Consider the following 25929-nt stretch of genomic DNA (forward strand, 5'->3'; position numbering starts at 1 on the left):
AAGTCACAAGCAGAGGGACTCAGAAGTGGTGGCGGTTTCACCAGCGATACACCGCTGAGTGAAGCCGACATCGCGGTCTGCTCCTCATTCCGGTCCTGGGTGATATATTGATATATCGCCCAGGCCTAATCCAGGCTTCCACCATGAGGCTTCATTTGGCAGTTCCAGAAGTGCCATTTACCCATAAGAAATGGTGGAATTTGAACACCACCAATGAGTACCAGGGGAAAACACCTGTATCCACTGCAGCGTTTCTAAACACATTAAGTACGATGGAGTTTTGAAAATCATGACGCCTTTCTATAAAACAGCCAGCATGGTCCATTGTACTTCGCTGGAACAATGAATAGTAGTGTTTTCAGCGCCACAGAGTCATTGTCCTCCCCCTAATAGGAGACAATATGGTTGATCAGCAGTCACGAAATTAAAAGACGCCTGCTTCTTGGGAGAAAGGCGATGACAAACCTAGACAGCATCTTAAAAAGCAGAGACATCACCTTGTCAACCAAGGTCCGTATAGTTAAAGCCATGGTGTTCCCTGTAGTGATGTATGGAAGTGAGAGCTGGACCATAAAGAAGGCTGATTGCCGAAGAATTGATGCTTTTGAATTATGGTGCTGGAGGAGACTCTTGAGAATCCCATGGACTGCAAGAAGATCAAACCTCTCCATTCTTAAGGAAATCAGCCCTGAGTGCTCACTGGAAGGACAGATCGTGAAGCTGAGGCTCCAATACTTTGGCCACCTCATGAGAAGAGAAGACTCCCTGGAAAAGACCCTGATGTTGGGAAAGATGGAGGGCACAAGGAGAAGGGGACGACAGAGGACGAGATGGTTGGAGAGTGTTCTCAAAGCAACCAACATGAGTTTGACCAAACTGCGGAAGGCAGTGGAAGACAGGAGGGCCTGGCGTGCTCTGGTCCATGGGGTCACGAAGAGTCGGACACAACTAAACAACAACATTTTGATCAGGTGTGTCCTCATCACCTCCTATCCCCATGCAATGAGTGAATCCAAGCTTCCCAAATCTATGCATTATCTGAAAGAAAAATGAAAAATAAAATAAAATATGATTCGTATTTATAGCTGTGGAAGTTTACAGCACACCAAATGCTAATAAGCCATACCTTTCCAGCATTGCCAAGACCGACAGTATAACTCAAAGGCACTTGGTCCTGGCCAGACAGACCTCAGTACTGTGGATCTTCTAGCCACAAATGGATCAACTACAGTTTTGTAAAATTCCATGTTGGTCAGCCTCCAAATGGTAATAGCAGTGTGCTTTTCCAGTGGTATATGCTCTGTCATTATGGGGTTTTTCCCCTCTCAAAGGTTGACCGCATTTCCTCCACTATTTCAAAGAGAAGAGTGGTCTTGTCATGTAAAAGGGCCGGTGATATTAGTTGTCGTCCCAAATTTGCAAGACTTATACAAGTTATTGTCCCACTCCGTGGGCTGGGTGGGTGTGTCTCCGGGGCTGTCACAGCCCCAGAAATTTCTGCTTCTCGCCAAAATACTTACGAGTAGAGACAGGGTTGGTGGTGCAGCGCAGTCCAAACAAACCAAGGTCAAACACGGGATGTGTGAAGGTTAAACCAGGATCCAGAAATAACGTCAAGAAACAGTATCAAGGAACAGTCAGTATCATGGGGTATTCCAGAAGGTATAACGCACCAAGGAGGAAGAACTGGAGTTGGGAACCAGGAACAGGGTAAAAAGAAGCCTAAGATCTGTGATTTTTCCAGCAACTAGAAAGCTCAAGAAGGAGACTTTATGTACCCTGGATTCCTAAACCACATCCTAACCACTGCTGCTGTCCATGAAGGATTGTTTACTTGTGAATAGAACTGCTACTCACAAGTAGCCCCCCGACTCTGAGCCGATAGATCAAGGGTTCTCAAACTTGGGTCTCCAGCTGATCTTGGACTACAACTTCCATCATCCCTAGCTAGCAGTACCGGTGGTCAAGGATGATGGGAATTGTAGCCCAAAAACTGCTGGAGACCCAAGTTTGGGAAACCCTGTGATAGATGTATACAGTGCCATCACTCTTTCACTTGGACCCAAAGCTTTTTGTCCTGGTGCTCTTGAGGCCTGGAAGAAAGGCTCCACCTCCTCTGACATTTCCAGAGGTTCTTCCTTGGGTTTTCCAGAGCTCCCTCAGCATTCTTCAGTAGGATCCTGAGCAGTGGACTCAGGGGGCTTGGCCTGCTCCTCAAGGCTGTTGAGCTTTGAGGTGCCCAGTTTGTCCTTCAAGGCTTCCGTGCCTGGCATGTGATTGGGGCTGGGCATAATGACATAATGATCTGGAAAAAGCAATTAACGATGATGTATCTTGGGGGACATCTGATCCATGAAACTCTTGTTACAGAACTGGAGGGGGTTTCCCTCTAAACACTAACATTAAAAAATGCTAGGGTTTTGTGTTATTTGTGATATGAAGGGCTGCAACGGCTGCAAAGAAATTCCTGGGTAGCCTGGCCAAACTAGGGCTGTTAAGAGAGCCATTGTGGGTCATTAACAAGACAATGGAATTTCTTGCACCAGGTGTGACCGCAGACTGGAGATTTGGAAGGTTGCCAGGGTAACTGCTCTGGGAGAGGGCTTCTGGGAAGGTGAAAGAAGGCTGAGATCCATCTTGACAAGGGAGAAGGAAGGACTGCCTGCAATGCTTTGGGCCATGTTGTAAGATCTGGACCTCCTCTATTCAGACGAAAGGTGTAAATATGTGAACAGAACCATATTTCTTAAAGCATGACAGTCTCCGCCGTGTCTTCCATTCTCCAAAGGACACAGACCCTGTGTGGGTGTCTTAGATCCCGTGTGCTCTTGCCACAGCTTGGCAGAGAGAGGGACAGGTCCCGGGCTTTTTTGTACCACTATTAGCAGCTATGCCCTGCCCATCACTTAATGTCTGAGCATTTATTAACTCCATCTCTGCTCATTAACGCCATTTGTGGAGTTAAAGGGTTCTGTTCTTCTGTGTCTTCTCCAACCACATATGCACACAGTGATCTCAGCAGTGAATCAAGAAGAAGAAGAAGAAGTTGCAAATACAAGTTCACTGTTTCTGGATCCATCTGTGAGTGATTGGATATGATTGCTTTTGCCTGTATGTATATACACCCCTTAAGGTGAAGAAGAAGAAGAGGGGTCAACAAGAAGATCTATTTGCATACAGTTGTATGCTCAAGTTCACATGCAGGCTCACCCAGTACCAAAAGGGGGACTTTGAAACACTGCTCACTTCCAGTGCATTTATTATTGGTTCAACTCATTTCTGTACATATCTCAGAGGGGTTTAAAACCTGACTTCAAAGCATTGATAGAGGATTAAAGGGTAAAGGGACCCCTGACCATTAGGTCCCATTGTGGCCAACTCTGGGGTTGCGGCGCTCATCTCGCTTTATTGGCCGAGGGAGTCGTCATACAGCTTCCAGGTCATGTGGCCAGCATGACTAAGCCACTTCTGGCGAACCAGAGCAGCGCACGGAAACACCGTTGACCTTCCCGCCAGAGTGGTACCTATTTATCTACTTGCACTTTGACGTGCTTTCGAACTGCTAGGTTGGCAGGAGCAGGGACCGAGCAATGGGAGCTCACCCCGTCATGGGGATTCGAATCACCGACCTTCTGATTGGCAAGCCCTAGGCTCTGTAGTTTAACCCACAGCGCAACCCACGTCCCTGATAGAGGATTCCAAAATTCCAAAATAAGGCATTTCAAATTTAAGTCCAATTACAAAACACCTGTTCAAGGAAGAATGATTAACAGGGAAACGACTACTTACTGCATTGATGCGTGGAGCGGATCTGCATGATAAAGAAATATGCTGCACGCTGACAGCACACACGACTTAAAAGCTGTCCACGTTTTAATTGTGCTTCCCGTAACAAAACAATTCAAAGTGTTGGTGCTGACCTTTAAAGCCCTAAACGGCCTCGGTCCAGTATACCTGAAGGAGCGTCTCCACCTCCATCGATCTACCCGGACACTGAGGTCCAGCACCGAGGGCCTTCTGGCGGTTCCCTCACTGCGAGAAGCCAAGTTACGGAACCAGGCAGAGGGCCTTCTCGGTAGTGGCGCCCTCTCTGTGGAACGCCCACCAGATGTCAAAGAGAACAACAACTACCAGACTTTTAGAAGACATCTGAAGGCAGCCCTGTTTCGGGAAGCTTTTAATGTTTGATGTATTATAGTATTTTAATATTCTTTTGGAAGCCACCCAGAGCGGCTGGGGAAGCCCAGCCAGATGGGCGGGGTATAAATAATAAATTATTATTATTATTATGTAGCACAGAAAAGCCTTATAAAGAAGGCAGACAGGAACATAGGAAGCTGGCCTTATTCAGAGTCAGGGCAGCTGCCCATCTAGCTCAGCATCGTTAACACTGATTGGCAGCAGCTCTCCCAGGTTTCAGACAGGGCATTCCCAGCTCGACCTGCAGATGGGTCCAATAATAATAATAATAATAATAATAATAATAATAATAATAATAATAATAATAATAATAATTTGTTATTTATGCCCCGCCCATCTGGCTGGGTTTCCCCAGCCATTCTGGGCAGCTTCTTCCAACAAAATATTAAAATGCAATAGTCCAGATATTAAAAACTTCCCTAAACAGGGCAGCCTTCAGATGTCTTCTAAAAGTCTGGTAGTTTTTTTCTCTTTGACATCTGATGGGAGTGTGTTCCACAGGGTGGGCGCCGCTACCGAGAAGGCCCTCTGCCTGGTTCCCTGTAACCTCGCTTCTTGCAGGGAGGGAACCGCCAGAAGGCCCTTGGAGCTGGACCTCAGTGTCCAGGCTGAATGATGGGGGTGAAGACGCTCCTTCAGGTATACTGGGCCGAGGCCGTTTAGGGCTTTAATGGTCAGCACCAACACTTTGAATTGTTCTCCCCCTGCCTATTTTTCTCCTGTGTTTTCCTTCTTTACCTTTCCCCTCTTGCTTTCCCCCCTCCATTCATTCAGGCTTACCTGCTTATGTAATGGTTATCTTTTCATTGCATGCGTAAAGGGATGAACGGTGGCTGAATGTGTAAAGTCCCTTTATTGTTAAAAAATAAAACCGCCATAATTTTTTTATTGGGTGGTTTAGGGAAGATTTACAGTGCTGCACTGAAGGAGAGAAAAACAGGTTTGGAAAATTAAGTGTGTGTGCATGCGCATGCACAAACACATGTATACATTAAGATAGGATCAGCCGTTTAAAATTTATTTTCACTTACTGCTAAAATTAATAAAATGTAAATACAGATGATAATGCATATAAATGTGAAGAATTTGCTGCCCTTTGCAGTACCCCAGATTTGTTGCCTGAGCTTGGCTTCCTCGCCATCACTTATAATACCAACTCTGTCCCTGAGTTTGGCCCGTAATTAGCAGCTTCCCAGGATCTCTGGAACAGCCGCTTACATTAATCAGTACAATGAATAAGTTACTCAGATACGGCACACGAAGGGAGCATTGTGCAGAGCTTAAGCCAGTATTTTGGAATTCTGTGTAGATAAACAAAGCTTAACATTTTCTTCGCACTCAAAAGGGTAGGATTACATCGCTCTGTATAATGGACTCTGTTAGTGGTATTTGTGGGAAACGTTCAATCTCCAGTTGTTTCTTTCACATGCTAATATTATCTTTAGGAGGTCAAAAAAAAAAAGGGAGTCAAGACAGATCCTGGACCACAGCCTTGTCCTAATGGTTTATCCTGGAGAGATAAGCAATCCACTATGGTTGCTTCCTTGAAGATCAGGGATATGGAGGCTTTGTCCTCCAGATGTTGCTGGACTACATCTCCCATCAGCCCCATTTTTTAATGGAAAAGGGATGTGTCTGAACGCTTTAGAAAAGCTTCACCAGCACTTTGTCTTAATACTCAAAGTTCTAAGATTTTTTTTCTGGTTATCTTCACAGTAAGAAGGAAGGAAAGAAGTGGACCTGTGAATAACGTTAGCATTGGGGAATTTGTTAGTATCTCAGTTAGTGTGTGGTCACTTGTGGATTGGGAAGTGGCTAATTTCCTCAGTTAGGATACTTGATTAACTGCTGGTTAACTGCAGTCCTTCTCGAGCATTCGCTGGAATAAGATGGAATGTGAATAAGCCCTGCACACAGAGCACTTCTGAGCAAACCGGCAAACAAACCAAAGCCTTCGATTAAATTCAATAATATTTCACTTGAGCTGGGAAAATGTGCCTAACAGTTTCAGAACAAGCTGGGATATTGGTGGGGGACTTGGTGGCAAGGCATGCTCACACCCAGCTCAGGTTAATTTGCTTGCTCCCGCCATTTCTGCACTGAGAGGCTTTGGCCTCGGTGATCTATACCAGACTTCCTCAAACTCGGCCCTCCAGATGTTTTTGGCCTACAACTTCCGTGATCCCTAGTGTGCTGGGCCCAGGGGTAACCCGAGAATCTGGTCCAGAATCTGAAGGTTCCTCTGGGAGTCAGTGCAACAGGGCCGAGGCAGGAAACCAGGCAAGGACAGGTACAGGATCTCAGGCAGGATCTGGCATACAGCAATGTTGCTCCCACAACCTGGGGCGGGGTCCGACAGCCTTTTATCTTTGTTGGGGTAGCGGCCGGTCCTGATCCCCCAGCGACTCACCTCCCTGTTTCACCTGAAGGCGAGCACTCCTCCTGCGAGTACTCAGGTCTCTCCTTCTCTCAGACCTTAGTCTCTGCAGCTCGGGAGATGTCGGTGGGTTACTAGACCCAGGGGCCGCCTCAGCCTCCCCTGACCCAACCGGTAGCGAAGCAGCTGTAAGTGATGGCCCAGCTGAAGGCGACGAGGTAATCCCCACATCTGGAGCCAGGGCAGGCTCAGGCCCCTGACTCAGCCCAGCTGGTGTTTGTTGCAGGGGAACCTGTGCAGACTGGGACTCTTCAGGACCAGGCCCCAGACTTGGTTCAGATGATGCCTGAGGCAAAGGATCTGGTCCAGACTGAGACTCCTCTGGTTCCGAGCCCGAGTCCCAGGCCATCACACCTAGCTAGCAGGACCAGTGGTCAGGGATGATGGGAATTGTAGTCTCAAAACATCTCGAGGGCTGAGTTTGAGGAAGCCTGTTCTATGCTGTAATAATCTCCTGGATAGATTACTGCAATGCATTCAACATGGGGCAATCCTTGACGACTGGCCAGAAGCTGCCCAATGGCAAGAGGATATCATATCCCCTCTATCCCCAGGGCACTGCCTGTGGTCGACTAGGCCTAAATCAGGTAAGCTCACGAGGGCCCAGTGAGAGTCAAGGGGACACCAGAGGTCACTTTGTCAAGGATCTCCATCACACCTCGTATGTAGCTCTTCCACTGTAAACACAGTCCCCAAGAAATGCCCCTCCTCCTCCTTTTCCTTTGGATGTTTCGTAGCTAGTTTGAAGAAGAAAGTAATTTTGATACCCTGGGAAAGCTGTTTTTCCGAGTGGGAAAGTTCTGTGCTTCTTCTCCTAGCAGAAAAGTAGGAAAGTGGTTTTTTGAATCCCTCTTTGCAGATGTTTATCTCTTTGGCAGCAGGCTTTCCAGACTCCTTGAAAAACACTCTCAGAATGCGTGAGAAGGCCCCCAGAAGAAAGGTTTTATATAGGCGTCCTCCAAAGAATCTTGGGACTAAACATAACCCAGCCACTATGCATCGTGTAGAAAGCGATCGGTTTGAAAGGAGCATTTTTAGTTTCAAAAACGAGAATCTGGAGGTTCATCTGCTGATCACGCAACTAATTGCACAACTCATTTCATAGAAATATTTCAAAGCCCATTCGCAAGTTCAGAGGAAAGAAAGCGAGTGATGAAGGAAACTGGCTATGCGACAATTAACTGTGGAATATCTAGAACTTTGCAGACTTTGGAGTTATTCAGAATTCCTCATCTAGCAGAATCCTATAGTTTATCACTAACGTTTGCTTGCTTACCTTTCTGTTAACCTGAAATTCAGTGGCCTCTTCCTTGATAACGAAACAGGCCAAAGCTGTGATAAAACTTCTACGGAGCAAGTCCAACCTTGGCCTAAGCAATGGGAGGTTTCGCTTTTCAAGGAAGTGTGGAAATTCCATATTGGAATGTTGGTGGCCTCTCCCTTTGCTGTGAATATTCATTCGCTCGTCCTCCAGTAATGAATGTCATGTGTGCACAGAAAACCCTTTCCAAGATGCTGTGGAACGGGGAAGGGAAATGCTGTGTTCCCATAATTGTTGTGCTCTGTGCCACACACTGCAAAGGCTGCATTGTTGCGGTAACACACAGTCTGTCACTGCAGGCTGTTTAGGCTTAGGGTCTGTTTTCTTCTTGCCAATCTTGCTGTCGCTAAATTGATGGCAAGGCTCCCATTGACTTAAGTGGGAACAGAATGAACCTAGGCTTCGCTGAAATATAGTAGGGTTGTTTTTGTGCAGTATTGGTGTTTCGATGGACAGCTCCAAGCTCGCAATGCTGTTGCTTTAATGTCATATATACTGGTGTAGCGTGGAGGGTAAAGTATGTGTGCTATGAGCCAACAGTTCTGCAGTTCAAATCTCACTAGGTGGCCATAGACCATTGTTTCCCTGACATCAGCCTGCCACCTGAGGAAACCTAACAGTGACCTACTTTATAAAGGTAAAGGGACCCCTGACCATTAGATCCAGTCGTGGCCGACTCTGGGGTTGCTGCGCTCATCTCGCTTTATCGGCCGAGGGAGCCGCCGTACAGCTTCCGGGTCATGTGGCCAGCATGACAAAGCCACTTCTGGCGAACCAGAGCAGCGCATGGAAACACCGTTTACCTTCCCGCCGAAGCGGTACCTATTTATCTATTTGCACTTTGATGTGCTTTCGAACTGCTAGGTTGGCAGGAGCAGGGACCGAGCAACGGGAGCTCATCCCATTGCGGGGATTCGAACCGCCGACCTTCTGATCGGCAAGTCCTAGGCTCTGTGGTTTAACCCACCCACGTCCCGCATCCTACTTTATAGGATGGCTGTAATGACTGAGATTATGTATGTGAAGCACTCTGAACCCTCAACTTGGTTAAGTAGTATTGTTAAGAAAGCGCTGAAGCAGTGAGCTATGCTTAGGGCGACCCAGTGGATCTCTGGCTGAACTCTGCCCCTTTCCACATGGCTCTTATATTTCACAGTCCCGTTCAATCTTTCCTCAATACATTGACGTGCTCCTCATTACTCTGAGTCATGAGATGTGTCAAGGGCAGTGTATATCTGAGATTTGGTACCTTTTTGTAGGAAAGAACATTGCAGATCTAAAATGTTAGCCTAATATTTGGGTTTATGTTTTAATTGGTTAGTATGTGTGCGCCTGTCTTGTACATGGATTGTACAGGGCTATTTTTCCAGCTGGAACTCACCAGAACTCAGTTCCGGCACCTTTCAGGTGGGCGCCATTGCCATTATAAGAGAACAATGGGGGGGGGGGAGCGACCATGGTGTGTCCCAGCTAGAAAAATAGCACTGGTTTTGAATTGTATTGTGAAATCACTTTGAGGTGCTTCGTAGCAGATGCTTCATAAATGAAATTATGTGCACCATTAAAACTCACCGGTTCAACAGAGAACGCTGGATGCAGCTCGGCAGTTCTGCATTTCATGTAGAATGTTATTCATCATAAGCTTAATTGTTTATAATTTCCCCCATTGAAAATCAAAGGCGTTTACTCCCTAAGCAGTCTAGGATAAATCAGAAGAATGTCTTATGTATGGTTAGCTTAGCTGCCCAAGCAGAGCTGCAAAATGCGGCAGCCAGCAAGCTGAGGAAAGATATTTGCAAAACAAAAAAGCCATGATTTGTAAAAGGGATTCATGCTTATCGATAAAGCCATTAAAAGTTTTCCCGATGGAAATTTCATTTTATGGTGATTGTATGATCTGTACTTTTAATTTGTGTTTGACACTGTTAATGGCCTTGTAGGCTGAGCAAATTCATTTCTGGATGGTTAGCAAGGGAGATTGGGATTCACTAGTAAGATCATACAAAAATGAGATACTAACAACTGCTCAGAAAAGCATTTTAATGGCCCACACATCTAGCAAATGGTCTCTCCCCCCCCCCAATATGCTGTGCTTTGTTTATATAATTAGTTTGTGGTGTCTGAAAAAGTTCAGTAAAATTCAATTTAAAATAATTGGTACACTTATGTTTTCCAAAAAGGTAAAATTACTGAATAAACTGGTACCACGGAAGGGAGTATGTGATGGGACTGTGATTTGCAGCCAGCCAAGGGTTCTTAATTCTTGATCTGAAGCCAGGATTCTGCTTGGATGGGGAACTAAGGTTATTCTAATGCTTTTCTTGCCTCTGAAGTTAGTAAGTGATGAAAGGCAACTCTAAACAACAGAGTTACAGATATCTTCAGAGTTACATTGGAGGGAATAGCATTCAGCTTACAAGGAATCCCCATATTTCTGAGACAGGAATACCAAAATAGGTTTGACTGCTATCGTGAGAATAGTTGTTTTAAAGTCTTCCCCACCCCACCCCACCCCACTCAGATGTGAGAATCAAGATGCACTTTTGAACGAATGAGAACGAAACCTATAGAGCAGCCACGTTACATAGGATACACTATTATTTTTATTGTTTATTTATATAGACATCCTTTATATGCTAAATGGCTTGAAGGCTGTCAGAGGGCAGTTCTGTTTTCGAAGGCCTGGTCTGTCTAAAGTCCAGCAGAAACATAAAAAGGTAAAGGGACCCCTGACCATTAGGTCCAGTCGTGACTGACTCTGGGGTTGAGGCGCTCATCTCTCTTTATTGGCCGAGGGAGCTGGCGTACAGCTTCCGGGTCAAGTGGCCAGCATGACTAAGCCGCTTCTGGCAAAACCAGAGCAGTGCACGGAAACACCATTTACCTTCCCACCGGAGCGGTACCTATTTATCTACTTGCACTTTGACGTGCTTTCAAACTGCTAGGTTGGCAGGAGCAGGGACCGAGCAACTGGAGCTCACCCCGTCGCGGGGATTCGAACCGCCGACCTTCTGATCAGCAAGCCCTAGGCTCTGTGGTTTAACCCACAGCACCACCTGCGTCCCTAGCAGAAAGATACAGAGGGCTAATAAGAGAGGGGCAAGACTTCTGAAGTTTCCCATCTGCAGTTAGCACATGAGAATTAAACTGAGTAGGCACACTCAGGGTCACCCACTCACTGTCTTGCCTGTTATGGCGAGTAGTCTGGGACTTCTGTTTAAATTAAAACAGTTATTTTACACAAACACACATGTTTGTGTGTGTGCATGAGAAGAAGACGATGACCCTGGTTCGACCAGTGAACAAGCGAAGCAGCAGAAAACATCAAGGCCTTCTCCTGCTAGACTGTCCCCTCCTCCCTCTGCCCAGCCAACTTACATTTTATATCACTTGTTTTAGTAGTTTAAAATTGTAAACCGCCTTGGGTACCTTGGCAGAAAGGCAGTGTGTGTGTGTGTGTGTGTGTGTGCGCGCGCGCGCGCCCGCGCACAAGCTTGTGTGAAGTGCTGTTATTTGCTTTTGTGGTTACACACACACACACACATATGCAAAACTGAGTCCTCTTTTTTTTAAATACTGCAATTTCAATTTTTCAGTGAGATAACATTATTACTATTTCATTAAAGAAACTGAGGGAAGGCCTGTAACAACTTTGCCCTTTTTTTCTGACTGTCCTGTTGACATTGGCAGGCGGTTGGCTGTGATCGGCAACTCGGGAGTAACGCCAAAGAGGACAACTGTGGGGTCTGTGCAGGAGATGGCTCGACGTGCAGGCTGGTGAGGGGGCAAACTAAGACACACCTTTCGCCAGAGAAAAGTAAGTTAATTATCGTTCATTCTAATCCTCTAACCCCCTGTGGTTCACTCGGAGCTCTCTGGTTCTGCAGCTCCTGCTCAGCCTTATTCTGCGGGATCTGGCGCTGGAGCGGCACGCGGCAACTGAGCGTGCTCAGTGGCTGCAGGATTCTGATGCGGGAGGTGGCGGGTGATGGGAAACGGTCTTTGTGTATGGGATGGAATATCCTGGAACAGCTTGTGGCTGGCTAGATGGAACCTGATGCAACATTTTTCTGCAGGGTCCCTCTTAAAAGGTAAAGGTAAAGGGACCCCTGACCATTAGGTCCAATCGTGACCGACTCTGGGGTTGCGGCACTCAACTCGCTTTATTAGCTGAGGGAGCCGGTGTACAGCTTCTGGGTCATGTGGCCAGCATGACTAAGCCATTTCTGGCGAACCAGAGCAGCGCACGGAAACGCCGTTTATCTTCCCGCCGGAGTGGTACCTATTTATCTACTTGCACTTTGACATGCTTTTGAACTGCTAGGTTGGCAGGAGCAGGGGCCGAGCAACGGGAACTCACCCCGTCGCGGGGATTCGAATCACCGACCTTCTGATCGGCAAGTCCTAGGCTCTGTTGTTTTACCCACAGCGCCACCCGTGTCCCCTTACCCAACAGCATTTCCCCAGCAAAATTTAATATTAGATAGAAGTGGACATAAGATGGGTCTGGGATATAAGCAGAGGTTCCGTTGAACAGGATGAAAGCCGTTATATTATCATGACATCCATGTGTGCAGCACCAGATTTTGAGAGGCTTCTGCCGTTGTTTATTTTCCATTTTGTCTCCACAAATGTGAGAAGTCTGGATGCTGAAGAAAGGTGTGAGTGTTGAGCAGAGGGAAGGTGAGGCAGGAGTGGCTTAGAGGCCGGATGACTTACAGCATTCGCTGACCAGCTGCCACCATGCCTGGTTCAACATTTAGCTCAACCATGAATCCATAGGGTAACCAAAGCCAGCTACTACCTTCTTTTTTTGCGCAGTTTCATCTTTTATTCAGTCATCCCCATCTGCAGTGTGTGTGTGTGAGAGAGAGAGAGAGAGAGAGAGAGCGCTAAATGATACTCTTTTATTAAATCTGCCAGGAAAATCAGATGCATTTTGTCTCTTCTCAGACCAGTATGCATCTGTCACTCTGTGTGGCCAAATATATTAGAGGTTGTCAGGTGTGCGTGCAGGAGCCAGGCCCTGTGCCAATAGGACTTTGCAGGACTGGGGCCTTCCTAAGTTTGTTCTGAAGAGGCAAGGCGAGGCCACACAGGTGAGGCTGATTGGTAACTCACAGCACCTGGTGGCAAGAGCCAGGAAGGGATATAAGGTCAGCATTTCCCTTTGGCTCTTTGCCACAGCAACACGTTCCCTGCCTTGCTTCTTGATCCTCGGACCCCTGACTTCATGACTCCTTGCTTTCGGACCCTTGGCTTCTTGACTCCCAGCTCTCTGACCCTCTGACTCCTGGCTTTTGGACTCCTGGCTTCTGGACCCCCATTCCTGCTCCCACCTTGTCATCTTGCCCCCGGTCCTGACATCCCCTGCCGGGACTTCGATCACCTGTGAACCGGACCGTGTCAGAGGAGAAGAAGAGGAGTTTGGATTTGATATCCCGCTTTATCACTACCCGAAGGAGTCTCAAAGCGGCTAACATTCTCCTTTCCCTTCCTCCCCCCACAAGAAACACTCTGTGAGGTGAGTGGGGCTGAGAGACTTCAGAGAAGTGTAACTAGCCCAAGGTCACCCAGCAGCTGCATGTGGAGGAGCGGAGATGCGAACCCGGTTCACCAGATTACGAGTCCACCGCTCTTAACCACTACATCACACTGGTAGAGGTTACTGCCCACACACTTCTGCTGAGCTTTCTTGCTTATGTGGTGGCACCTCGGTAAAACCACTTCTTACTGTTTGTAGCAAGAGTTTTCCCCGGAGGCAGAGGACAAGAACAGGAGTCATACTCAAATTCACAGTCAAGAGCTGCTTTATTGCTTGACTGGTTGCACAAGCATTTCTGTTACTATTATATACAAGCTATTTACATTCCTTCTTTATCTCTCCAGCAAGGTGTAATCTCAGTCCAGTAATTAACAATCCTGACACAGCAAAACAGACAAGATTGGCAGCACACATTGTCTTACTTCCAACCTTGTTGTGAGCATGCGTGCTGATGGTGTGTCCGTGTGCTTTCCTCGTGCAGAAATTGCAGCCTGCAACTTCCTCCCTTTATTTGCACCTCCAGCTGACACCAATCAAGCCTAGAGTGCCACTCCTACACACTAAAGAAAATTCTGGAACCTTCTTAAAGCTTCCAGGAACTTTTATCTGTTCCTTAAAGAATGTTTTCCTAACAAAATATTGTGCTGCAGCAAGCCAAACCCAAGAGGAACTGACTCAAGACATTTTGCAATTTTCCTCTTTGCGACTTCAAGTTTTAAAATGTTTGTGTCCATTTTTTAAAAAAATTATGCAGCATTTTTATTTTATTTTATTTAAATTTATTTTATTTTATCCTACCATGTACAATTAGGATAATGTGTTTTGTGTGCTCCTTATTTTGCTTCTTTATTGCTGGTCATAATCCCTAGCAATAAAGATTTGATTAGATTATGCTGTGCTAACCTTACAAAGTTGTTATAATGTTTATCGGAAGCAGCAGGTGCAAGGGGGTGATAATAAGGCTGCTTACCTGGGCAGTGGAGCCTGAGGGCCGTGTGGCTGCACCAGTGAAGCCAACCTGGTGCTCCCATCCATGCACCCACAGAGCCCTGACCTCATGACCACCCTTCCCTGCCACCAGATATACAGGTCAGCAGCAGCCATGAAAACGTTTGGAGGGCAGCTCTGTGGCATTGCCCTCCTGTGATGGCTGCTCCTGATGTTTACTGAGATGATGTATGTGAAACACTTAGAGGGAAATGGAAGAATAATACACCCCAGCCTTGTAGATAGTGTCCATGAAAGTCACAAACGTATATAAAAAATATATTACTACCTTACACACTTTTTTGTTGCCACAAAGTGGAAGAAGAATGGTTTTTGTAGTCAGTTGGAGAGAATTTTACTAGCTCAGGACAACTGCTCACCCAAGTAGTTGCAATAACTTCATTTTCAACCTTGATCTGTTTCCAGTCTCTGATAGTGTCTATTTCCTAATTATTTGCAAAGACAGTCAGAAAGAAAGAATTCATTGGAAACTTGGCCCTTAGAAGCAGATTGATATGGATAATAAATCAATTTATTGACTGGATTTGCATAATTTATTCTGACTGGACTTCTTCAGCTCAGCCATTGGATTGCCTAGAGCAGGGGTCAGCAAACTTTTTCAGCAGGGAGCCGGTCCACTGTTCCTCATTTTAAATAGAAGGACACATTCTACTCATGTAAAAACACGCTGATTCCTGGACCATCCACAGGCCGGATTTAGAAGGCAATTGGGCTGGATCCGGCCCCGGGGCCTTAGTTTGCCTACCCATGGCCTAGAGGGCAGACAGAATGCACATGGCCCTGTGTGGTTGCAAGGGAGGAGGAACTTCTACAGATCAGAGAGGAGGCAGCCAATCTGATACAAGGCCAGAGAGTACTGAGGCTCCTGTTGTGAGGTGGAAGCAGCTGGAGTTTGCCTTGAGACAGCACCTCACCAAGAAGCTCAGCTTCTTGCTCGTTTCTAAGTGTGCTGCGATTTTATTGAGACGTTGAACCGTTGCCAGGAATGGGGGCTTCAAACAAAGCTTTGAGAAATGGTTGGCTTTATTGAGGGCCTGATCCCCTTCTGAATCTCGGCGCAAAACGGCGCATTGCAGACTCCCACTGGTCTTGATGTTCTTTGGATCAAAGCCACGGTTACACGGTTTCCTCATCATTCCACTTCAGTGGGGTTTCGAGATGGAATCCTGCCTAAATCTTTCATTTCATTCTTTGGGCGGAAAGGTGTGACTCTACAATACATGTAAGCATTACAGTGCCTAAAGTCGTATTTTACATAAGTCGTTCTTTGTCACTGACTTGTTGCGGTGCATAGTTTTTTTAAAAAGCAAGACGTTGCCCCCCGCCGCCCCCCCCACTGTTGCTCATGTAGCATATGGAAGTTGTTTAGCGAAATGGTCCCTAGAGGGAAAGGAATGGGAAAACATAGTTTCTCTTAGTGATACCACATCAGCTGAGGTGTGTATAACATTTGCAGCTCTTACGAATGTCTTGCCAAGTAACTACGGCAAAGGAGCATGACCACAAGGCATTGTGCCAGGGCTAAGCTTGAGGTGTGCCAGGAGCCAGGAGGAGGAAGTCGTAGAGCAAGCCAGAAGCCAGGTCCAAAGGACAAGGTGAGAGGCAGGGTTGAGAAGTAAGCTAGTACCCAAAGTTCTTCACCTAGATCAAGGTTATCATCTGAACTAGCCGGATGTTTAACTGATAATCACCACAGTCTGTCCGTCATTTGAAAAATTAAGACTTCAGAGCTGTCTTGCCCCAAAATGGCAACTTGACATTCTGTTTTGGCGACCGTAACCTTGGTTTAAGGAGCCATTTGGCACCTAGTTTATATATCTGATGGGACGCGGGTGGTGCTGTGGGTTAAACCACAGAGCCTAGGACTTGCCGATCAGAAGGTCGGCGGTTTGAATCCCCGCGACGGGATGAGCTCCCGTTGCTCGGTCCCTGCTCCTGCCAACCTAGCAGTTCGAAATCACGTCAAAGTGCAAGTAGATAAATAGGCACCCCTCCAGCGGGAAGGTCAACAGCGTTTCCGTGCGCTGCTCTGGTTCGCCATAAGCGGCTTAGTCATGCTGGCCGCATGACCCGGAAGCTGCTCTCCAGCTCCCTCGGCCAATAAAGTGAGATGAGTGCCGCAGCCCCAGAGTCGGCCACGACTGGACCTAATGGTCAGGGGTCCTTATATATCTGAGTTTCTAACACTGTACTGCTGTAGTCCTGGCGGTTGACTGTAACAGGAGCTGTGAAAGAAAATATTGCCTTTCCTTTCAACAAGTGGATACAGTAGTATCTCTGGTTACAAACTTAATTCGTTCCGGAGATCCATTCTCAACTCGAAACCGTTCTTAACCTGAGGCATGCTTTCGCTACTGGGGTTTCCCGCTGTGTGCACGCCTCTGATACGCGACTTCGGCTTGCATCCCGGGGCAACGTTCGCAACCAGGAGCATCTACTTCCAGGTTAGTGGAGCTCGTAACCCGAAGTGTGCGTAAGGACGGTTCATAACCAGAGGTATTACTGTAATTATAACCCCCTTGCACCACTTCAGCATCTCAAAAGCACATTGCAGATCAAAACAGATTCAGATTGCTTTGACGTAATTAATTGTTTAGGCAAATACAGATCACAAGAGGTAATTAAGCAAATCAAAACCAGTGGGGCCTGAAACAAAACTCTGGGATATGGAGTACTCCACTTCAGGCTTCCAGCCAGCCATGCCTTTCGCCAAGGTACTTCATCCCACTGCCACTCCCATTCCCATCTAAGTCCCTTCCATCCCCGCATTTGCCATTGGACTGTTTTTGGGCTCTGCCCCCTCCCCCTTATTATTATTTTAACTTCTGCAAACCTTGGCATTTTCCTGAGCATGCTGATCATTTGCTCTGCTTTCTCGTTGGTCCCGTTTGGCTACACGTAGCCATCGTAACTCAACACCTGAGTTTATGGTTAACGTGCATGGTTCCTGAATTGGTTCGCAGCCATAATAGGTGAAGTACCGAATAGTGGACGTTTTGCTGAAATTGTGAGGTCAAACGGCACAAAAGTAGCTGCTTTGAACATAGGAAGTAAGCTGTCAGCCTAATAGTCTGATCGCCTTTTTAGAAAGGCAACGCTGCCAGTAAGTTGTCAAGCCCCAAACCCCCCCCCCAAACTTTCTGGGGAAATGATCAAGCATTTGACTGATGATATTCAAAAAGAAAGTGTAATAAGTTGTAAAACCTGCCTGACCTCTGGGAAAGTGGAATATCTTAGGCCTTATGTGCATGGAACTCCCATCAGCATCAATTTCAATTCTGTCTACTGGAAAGCTTTTAGGGTTGAACTCCTCCCTTCTCTCTCTCTCTCTCTCTCTCTCTCTCTCTCTCTCTCTCTCTCTCTCTGACTTTTCTCCTGTTTTAGTGACTGGCAAAACATAATCCGAAAATATTCCATTCTTGATGCAGACAAGAACTGAACAAGGCTTTGTAGAGTGTTGTCCAGAGTTCTTGACATGGTTTCTCTGAATGTCCTAATGCAAACACACTGGAGAAATCTGACAATAGCTATGTCCGCCCGCCCTTAGGGAAAACAAGGTCTTCATTCACATCCCTTCATGCCCCATGAACATTCCCCATATACAAGTGTTCATATGCAAAATAGTTCTGGATTCGTTCCGGATGCTTCGAGGAAGCGATAAGAGAGGTAGTGCATGTGATTTGCACTAGATACGTGTTGAAGTTTGATGCAGAGGAATTTGTAAAAGTTAACATCCCTATTTAATTGCTCATGAGCAATTTTCGACCCAAGCAGCGCTAGGGGTGGAGGACAACTTTCATTCAGTTTGCATTGAAAGGCATCTTACCAAATTGAAACTTTGTGAAACTCAGGCAAACTGGAACACAGTCATCCTTTGAAATCTCCACTTCTCCATTCTTTGCAATGCAATTCTGCAGTCAGGTAAAATGTACGAAATGTACAGTGGTACCTTGAGTTAAGTACTTAATTCGTTCTGGAGGTCCATTCTTAACCTGAAACTGTTCTTAACCTGAAGCACCACTTTAGCTAATGGAGCCTCCTGCTGCTGCCGCGCCACCGGAGCACGATTTCTGTTCTCATCCTGAAGCTCTTAACCCAAGGTACTATTTCTGGGTTAGCAGAGTCTGTACCCTGAAGCGTCTGTAATCCGAGGTACCACTGTATTTACTGGGGTTAAGTGTGCATAAAGATGCCTACATTAGTGCAAGGAGCATACAAAATGCACTATATTGGGTGAAATTGCTTGCAGGAGCACATATATTAGGCAAATTTGCATATAAAATGTGTATAGCAGGAGAAATTTGCACTAAAATTATGAGGTGGACAAAAAATACTAACTAATGTGGAATTGTAGTGATCTGAATTTAATATTGAAAAAAGAGAGAGAAATGGAGAGAAACCAAAATGGACAGTTTTTTTCCATCTTCAGGAAGGTCCTCATGTCAAAAATTGTGAGTAGCCACTGCCGCCCCCTATCTGCTCTTCCCCCGCCCAAGTCCCAAAAGTTTGCCTGGAGCAGGATAGAGAAAGATAGTGGCAGTGACCACTCTGCAGACCCCAGTTGACATCCCTTCCAACATGAGTTGGGTGATATCTATGAGCTATGCCATGCGTGGCCACCCATGACAGGTCATAGTGGAGAGTTTGACTAAACGTGATCCACCTGGAGCAGGAACCGGCAAGCCACTCCAGTATCCCTGCCAAGAAAACTCAATGGACAAAAACAACAGGCATATAAAAGTTATGACACTGGAAGATGAGCCCATCAGGTTGGAAGGCATCCTACATGCTACTGAGGAAGAGTGGAGGACAAGTACAAGTAGATTCAGAGCTGATGAAGCGGCTGGGCCAAAGCCGAAAGGTCGTTCAGCTGTGGATGTGCCTGGAAGTGAAAAGAAAGTCCGGTGCTGTAAAGAAAAAAAATATTGCAGTGTTTAGCTGATGATACATCACAAGGTTGAAAACCAGATATTGCCCAGCCCTACACCAGGAAAGCATTCTGGGTGAAGTGGCCTGTGAAAGTGAGTGCGCTGGCAGAAATTCCATGGCTAGAAATCCTTTTTAAAAATTTAGTTACAAATGTGATGTTACTAAACAAAATTAGCCACTGAATCAAAGCAATGCTACAGGCACTATCCTGGCCCACCTTCATGCTGAGTGCCTTGCTCTGAGGAAGGACCCTCTGAAGAGAAAAATGAATTTTTTTCCTCAGAGAAGAGGGGGAAAAGATTGCCAGTGCTGCATTAGCAGCAGAAAAACAGCAGGAGAAATGGAGAGCTGGGATGTGGTGGGAGAGAATGCGTGGAAGTGGTAGGAGGGGAGGGGAAAGGAGAAGTGGAGGTGGTGGAACATGGGTAGGCAAACTAAGGCCCGGGTGCTGGATCCGGCCCAATCACCTTCTAAATCCAGCCCGCGGATGGTCCGGGAATCAGCGGGTTTTTACATGAGTAGAATGTGTCCTTTTATTTAAAATGCATCTCTGGGTTATTTGTGGGGCATAGGTTCATTTTATATATATATATTGTCTGCCCCCCCACAAGGTCTGAGGGACAGTGGACCAGCCCCCTGCTGAAAAAGTTTGCTGACCCCTGTGGTGGAACCTCAACACAGTTGTGTGTGAGTTTTAAGCACAAAAATTGATTTGTGCTTAAAGCTATTGTCTTTACGCTAGCAGTGATGCAGCCAGATGAGAGAGAGAGAGAGAGAGAGAGAGAGAGAGAGAGAGAGAGAGAGAGAGAGGGAGAATGAAAGATCTAGGTAAATAGATAAAAATGTGATTACTATTTTTCTGGTAAATTAAAAGCGTTTTGAGTTTAGAATTCCCTTTTCTAAGCAATTTCCTAAAGCAGTTACAGGTCAATAAGCAGCAGCGTTTTCTTTCCAGATGTCTTATAGAGAGGGAGTCTCCCTCTCTATCAGATCTCTTCTGTATGGAAAAGAAACATTTGAAATTATTTTAGCAGCTATCTCACAAATCAACTCGTTGTTTAAAGGTTCCAAGAGGATCCTCTGGACGTTTGCCTCAAACCAGTCAAGTGTTTATGGCTGAAAGCCGATGCCCTAATGAGTATCATAAGGGAACGGAACAATATTGCATTCCGTCGTGGGCAGAAAAGGCTTACTGTGTTAGGGCTGTTTCTTCTACCTCTGTGGTCTCACCTGAGCCCCTTCTCCAGAATTTTGGAGATTTTGCTTGGCGATACCACATTCAATGAGAATAAGCTGCAAGCTCTGGTATTTCTTTCTGTTGAATGATGTGGCACCAGGCTAAGATGGATTTTATCTGTCTAATGACCCATAAGTCCTTTTTTATTTCCTGAGATCTGTCTTGCTGGTTTTAGAATTTAATGACTTCATTTCTCCCCCCCCCCAACTTTGGAATGTGCTGGCTTTTTAACTCTTTGGAAGTATTAGCAGGTTTCCAAAACGTATGTCGCTGCTTGTGAATTGGCGGCATGCTTGCGATCCCACGAGACCTTCCGTAGGGGAGAAGAGAGAGTGTCTGAGGCAGAGAACTCCTGGCATTAAACACCTCTCTTCCCCGTTTCTCAGCCCATGTGCTGGGGTATGCATTGCAAGTTGGGGAGAGGCGACAACAAAGGAAAGGGAGACAAGCCCCCACTCTTCTCCAGACCACTGCAGTCATTTACAGTGCCTGCATTGCACATAACTCTCTGGCGGGCTGGAGCCATAAACAGAAGCACTCCATACAGCAACCTTTTTGTGGGAAAGGGAGATCCCACTTGCCACGCAGAGCTGGTGTGCTGCCCGCAGTTTCCAGGTTCCCAGATAGTATAGCTCTGGCATATATATTTGTGCCACAGTTGTTTCTAATCAAATAGGATGTGTAGGTTTTTTGAGTTGCTGCAAATGGCTGGACTGCAGCTGGACTACTGCAATGCGCTCTACGTGGGGCTACCTTTGAAGGTGACCCGGAAACAATTACCGTATTTTCCCATGTATAAGACTAATGTTCCCCCCCAAAAAATTATGTCAAAAATTGTTGTTGTTGTTTAGTCGTTTAGTCATGTCTGACTCTTCGTGACCCCATGGACCAGAGCACTTCAAAAATTAGGGGGCGTCTTATACACGGATAGTGCCGAGGGTGGACTGGCAATTGGTTGTTTCTGCAAAAATTGGGAGCGTCTTATATATGGGGCGTCTTATAGATGGAAAAATACGGTAATCCAGAATGCGGCAGCTAGACTGGTGACTGGGAGTGGCTGCTGAGACCTTATAACACTGCTCCTGGAAGACCTACATTGGCTCCCAGTACATTTCCGAGCACAATTCAAAGTGGTGGTGCTGACCTTTAAAGCCCTAGACGGCCTCGGCCCAGTATACCTGAAGGAGCATCTCCACCCCCATTGTTCAGCCCGGAGACTGAGATCCAGCACCGAGGGCCTTCTGGAGGTTCCCTCACTGCAAGAAATGAGGTTATGGGGAACCAGGCAGAGGGCCTTCTCTGTAGTGGCGCCTGCCCTGTGGAACGCCCTCCCACCAGATGTCAAGGAAAGAAACAACTATCTGACTTCTAGAAGACATCTGAAGTCAGCCCTGTTTAGGGAAGTTTTTAATGTTTGGTGTTTTATTGTGTTTTGAATATCTTGTTGGAAGCCGCCCAGAGTAGAGGGGGAAACCCAGACGGATGGGCGGGGTATAAGTAATAAATTATTATTATTATATAGCAGCGGAAGGCCTCAGGTCCAGTCTCTGGCATTTCCTTGGAAAGTTGCCCAAAAAGCGTGAAAAGTTGCTGCCAGCTGGATAGCTCAATGGTCTGAATAAGACAGCTTCTGGTGTTGGAACACTGACTGTATGTGACAGTACATTTCTTTGTTTAACTCAAATTTATACTGAGATTATCTATATCTATCTATCTTATCTATCTATCTATATAAAATCTCAGGACAGTTCACAACCTAACTTGAAGGATCGGGTGGAACATTGCAAAATACCAAAATAAAACATTACAGATGAAGGTCGAATGCAAAATATGCCTAGTTCATCATCTCAGCAAGCGTATCAGGTAGTTTAGGCTGAGAGATAGTGACTGGCTCACTCCTCACCTGAGTGATGATTTGTACCTGGGTCTTCCCAGGCCCATTCCAACACTCAAACCCACAGACAGCAACTCTATGAACAAGGGTGGGGCTGAGCTGCAAGAGCCTCCTGTCAGGGAACTGCCATCGGAGCAACAGGTGGTGGAGGGGCTCAGGGAGGAAGAAAGAGACTCAACAGCTGAAGCAGGAACCAGCAGGGGGAGGAGTGGATCTCTGAGGGAATGCGAGCAGGAGGGAGGGCTCAGAGACGCTTCCAGCGAGAACAGTGGGGAGGTATCTGAAGCTCCCATAGGGAGACCCACGCCTCGCCGGAAACTGTCACGCCGTGAGTCCAGGAGACGCGTTTCCGTTAAGGAGCTTCTTTGCTGGAAGCGCTTCCGCAGACAGCCACTGTCAGACTCTACGAGTGACTAGAGCAGACATGTTTGAGGAGCTCTGTCACACACAGAGGTTTGTGGAGCCGCACAAACTCTGAGGGAGGACGATTTTACGCACAAGCAGCTAATCATCCCATTACAGCAGTCTGACAGTCTCTGTACGCTGCCTGTGCAGGAGAAAGCATCATGAGCGACCCAGCCGGAACCGGAGGAGCAGGGGTTGGAGCTGGTCCAAGCTTGGAAGAAAGATACCGAGCGTTGGAAGTCCAACTTGCGCTGCAGACGGCGAGGCTTGAGGAGAGAAGGGCTCAGGATGCAGACAAGAAGGGGAGAGCCACTCAGTTCCCCAGAAAGGTACCAGGATTGGTGCAGAAGTTTGGGGGGGACCCCAAGGATTACCATGCCTTTAGGACAGAGATGCAATATGCCATTAATGTGCAGTTTGATGAGTTCCCTGATGAGGAATCGCGAGTTGCTTTCGTAATTGGGCATCTTGAGAAGGGGGCGCGGGACTGGGTTCGACCCCTAATGGCAACGCACAATGACGTCCTAAAGGACACAATGAAGTTCTTTCGTGCAATGGATATCATGTTTTCTAGCGATATTGAGGAAGGGGTGGTGCGCAGACAGCTAATGGCTTGCAAGCAGGGAAGCCGATCTCTCCGTGAGTACTGGACTGAGTTTACCATGCTGGTTCACAGATTGGGTTGGGATTTATCGGCGGCACCCATTCAGATGCTATTTGAAGAAGGTCTTTCTTCGGCTGTGAAAGACGAGCTGTCCCGGAGCCCCAGGGCGGTGTCTATGGATCAGCTGACCAAATCTGCGCTGACCATAGGAGCGCGTCAGGAGGCAAGAGCCTTGGAGAGGCGGGAAGGGAGAGGGGAACGTTGGAAGGAGTTCCGCATTCCAGACATTCCTGAGCCAGCTTTCCCGCCGGCAGAGCCGATGGAAATCGGAACAGCGCGCGCGCGCGCATTTTCAAAACCCAGTGAGGGGGCTAAGAAGGAGGGAAAGGGCGCCCGGAAATGCTATCTCTGCCAACAGCCAGGCCACTTTGCCAGAGTCTGCCCCCAGAGGAAGGAATGGCAAGGGATGGTGGGAGCTGTTGAGGGAGGAGAGCAGGGAGAAACAGAGCAGGTAAAAGCCAACGCCTGGTTGCCACAGTCGGGGCACTGCAGCCAGGCCAAAGAGCAGTGAAAGTGCCCGTGCCAGAAGCTCCTCAACCTGCTCTAGTGATTGAAGTGTCGCTAGAGCTGCAAAATGGACACCCCCTAAAAATAAAGGCGCTGTTGGACTCAGGCAGCTCCTGCAATTTTATGAGCAAGGAGTTTGCTGCTGAACACCAGATACAGACGATCCCTTTAAGCAACCCCCTGCAGGTGACCACGATCGATGGCAGGGAGTTGTTGGGAGGAGGAGTCAGCTTGCAGACCGTCCCAATGATAATGAGGGTGGCAAGGCACACAGAACTGATAGCGTTTAATGTGGCCACCTTGGGAGGCGCTCCCATTATTTTGGGAATGAGCTGGCTAGCGCTACATGATCCGCTGGTGGGCTGGCATCAAAGAGTGGTTTCCTTTGGTTCAGCACATTGCTTAGAACACTGCAAAGGGGAAAAGGGTTCAGCAGGGGCCCAAGCCACCCTAGCAGGGACGGAAGTAATGGAGAAGGTGAAGGTACCACCACAGTATGCAGATCTCAGCGACGTGTTCAGCGAGAAGGAAGCTGACCAACTACCCCCGCATAGGCCCTTTGATTGCCAGATCAATTTACTCCCTGGAGCACAGCTTCCTGTAGGCAAGTTGTATGCCATGTCAGACAGAGAAATGCAGGAGTTGCGAGAGTTCATTGACAAGAACCTGAAGAGAGGCTTCATCAGAGAGTCCAAAGCAGCGGGGGGTAGCCCAGTGTTTTTTGTGGATAAAAAGCACACGGACAAGCCGAGACTTGTATGTGATTTCAGGCGGTTAAATGCAGTGACAGAACCAGTGGCTTTCCCTATGCCCAGGATTGATGATATTTTGACCAGGGTGCGGAAGGGAAAGATTTTTACAAAGCTGGATCTAAGGGGGGCGTACAACCTGATACGTATAAGGAAAGGGGATGAATGGAAAACCACCATGTTTACCCCTTTGGGGGCATTTGAATATCTCGTTATGCCTTTTGGATTACAAGCAGGCTCAGCGTGCTTTCAATCTTTTATGAACCACGTACTGGGTCCTTTGCTCTACAAGAATTGCGTGGCCTTCCTAGATGATGTGTTGGTGTATTCGGAGAATGAGGAGCAACATGTGAGAGACGTCAAAGAAGTGTTGAGCAGGCTGCAAGCCAACAGGCTGTGGGTGAAACTGGAGAAGTGTCAGTTTCATACCAAGGAGGTGGAATTCCTGGGGTACCGCCTGTCAGACAAGGGATTGGCCATGGATCCCGGCAAGGTTCAGGCAGTGCTGGAATGGAAAACACCCAAAACCAAGAAGGATGTGCAGAGGTTCCTAGGGTTTGGAAACTTTTATCGTAAGTTCATCCGAAACTTCGCCCACCTGACGGCGCCCATTACGGACTGTCTCAGCAGTAAAAAGAAGTTTGTATGGACGGCGGAGGCGGAGCGAGCGTTTGAGGAACTGAAAAGGGCCTTCGCCTCTGAAGAACAACTTCTGCATGTGGATTTACAAAAGAAGCTGAGGGTCGAAACAGACGCATCTGACAGAGCCATAGGGGCGGTGCTTCTTCTGCAGCCGGGGAAGGAGGAGTCAGAGTGGCGACCGTGTGCCTTCTTTTCGCGAAAGCTGAACAAATCCGAGAGGAACTACACGGTGTACGACCGGGAACTTCTTGCTATTCATGAGGCTTTCCGGAAATGGAGGCACCTGCTAATTGGTGCACAACATAAGGTGCAAGTGTGCACGGACCATAAGAATCTAGAGTATTGGAGAACTGCGCGAGTGCTCAACCAACGGCAGTTGAGATGGGCCCAG

The 25929-nt window shown here is 47.1% G+C and overlaps 1 protein-coding gene across 2 annotated transcripts in view; it reads left to right on the forward strand.

Moving 5' to 3' along the window:
* The window catches only part of ADAMTSL3 (ADAMTS like 3), a 278004-nt gene that overhangs the window by 128759 nt on the left and 123316 nt on the right, over window positions 1–25929 (forward strand). For both annotated transcript variants that reach the window (XM_081171011.1, XM_081171012.1), the window contains exon 6: window positions 11649–11775. In XM_081171011.1, the coding sequence (XP_081027137.1) occupies window positions 11649–11775 (127 nt within the window). The remainder of the gene's footprint in view (window positions 1–11648; window positions 11776–25929) is intronic.

The sequence above is a fragment of the Podarcis bocagei genome (assembly GCF_964188305.1).
Source record: "Podarcis bocagei genome assembly, chromosome: 14".
Classification (NCBI taxonomy): domain Eukaryota; kingdom Metazoa; phylum Chordata; class Lepidosauria; order Squamata; family Lacertidae; genus Podarcis; species Podarcis bocagei.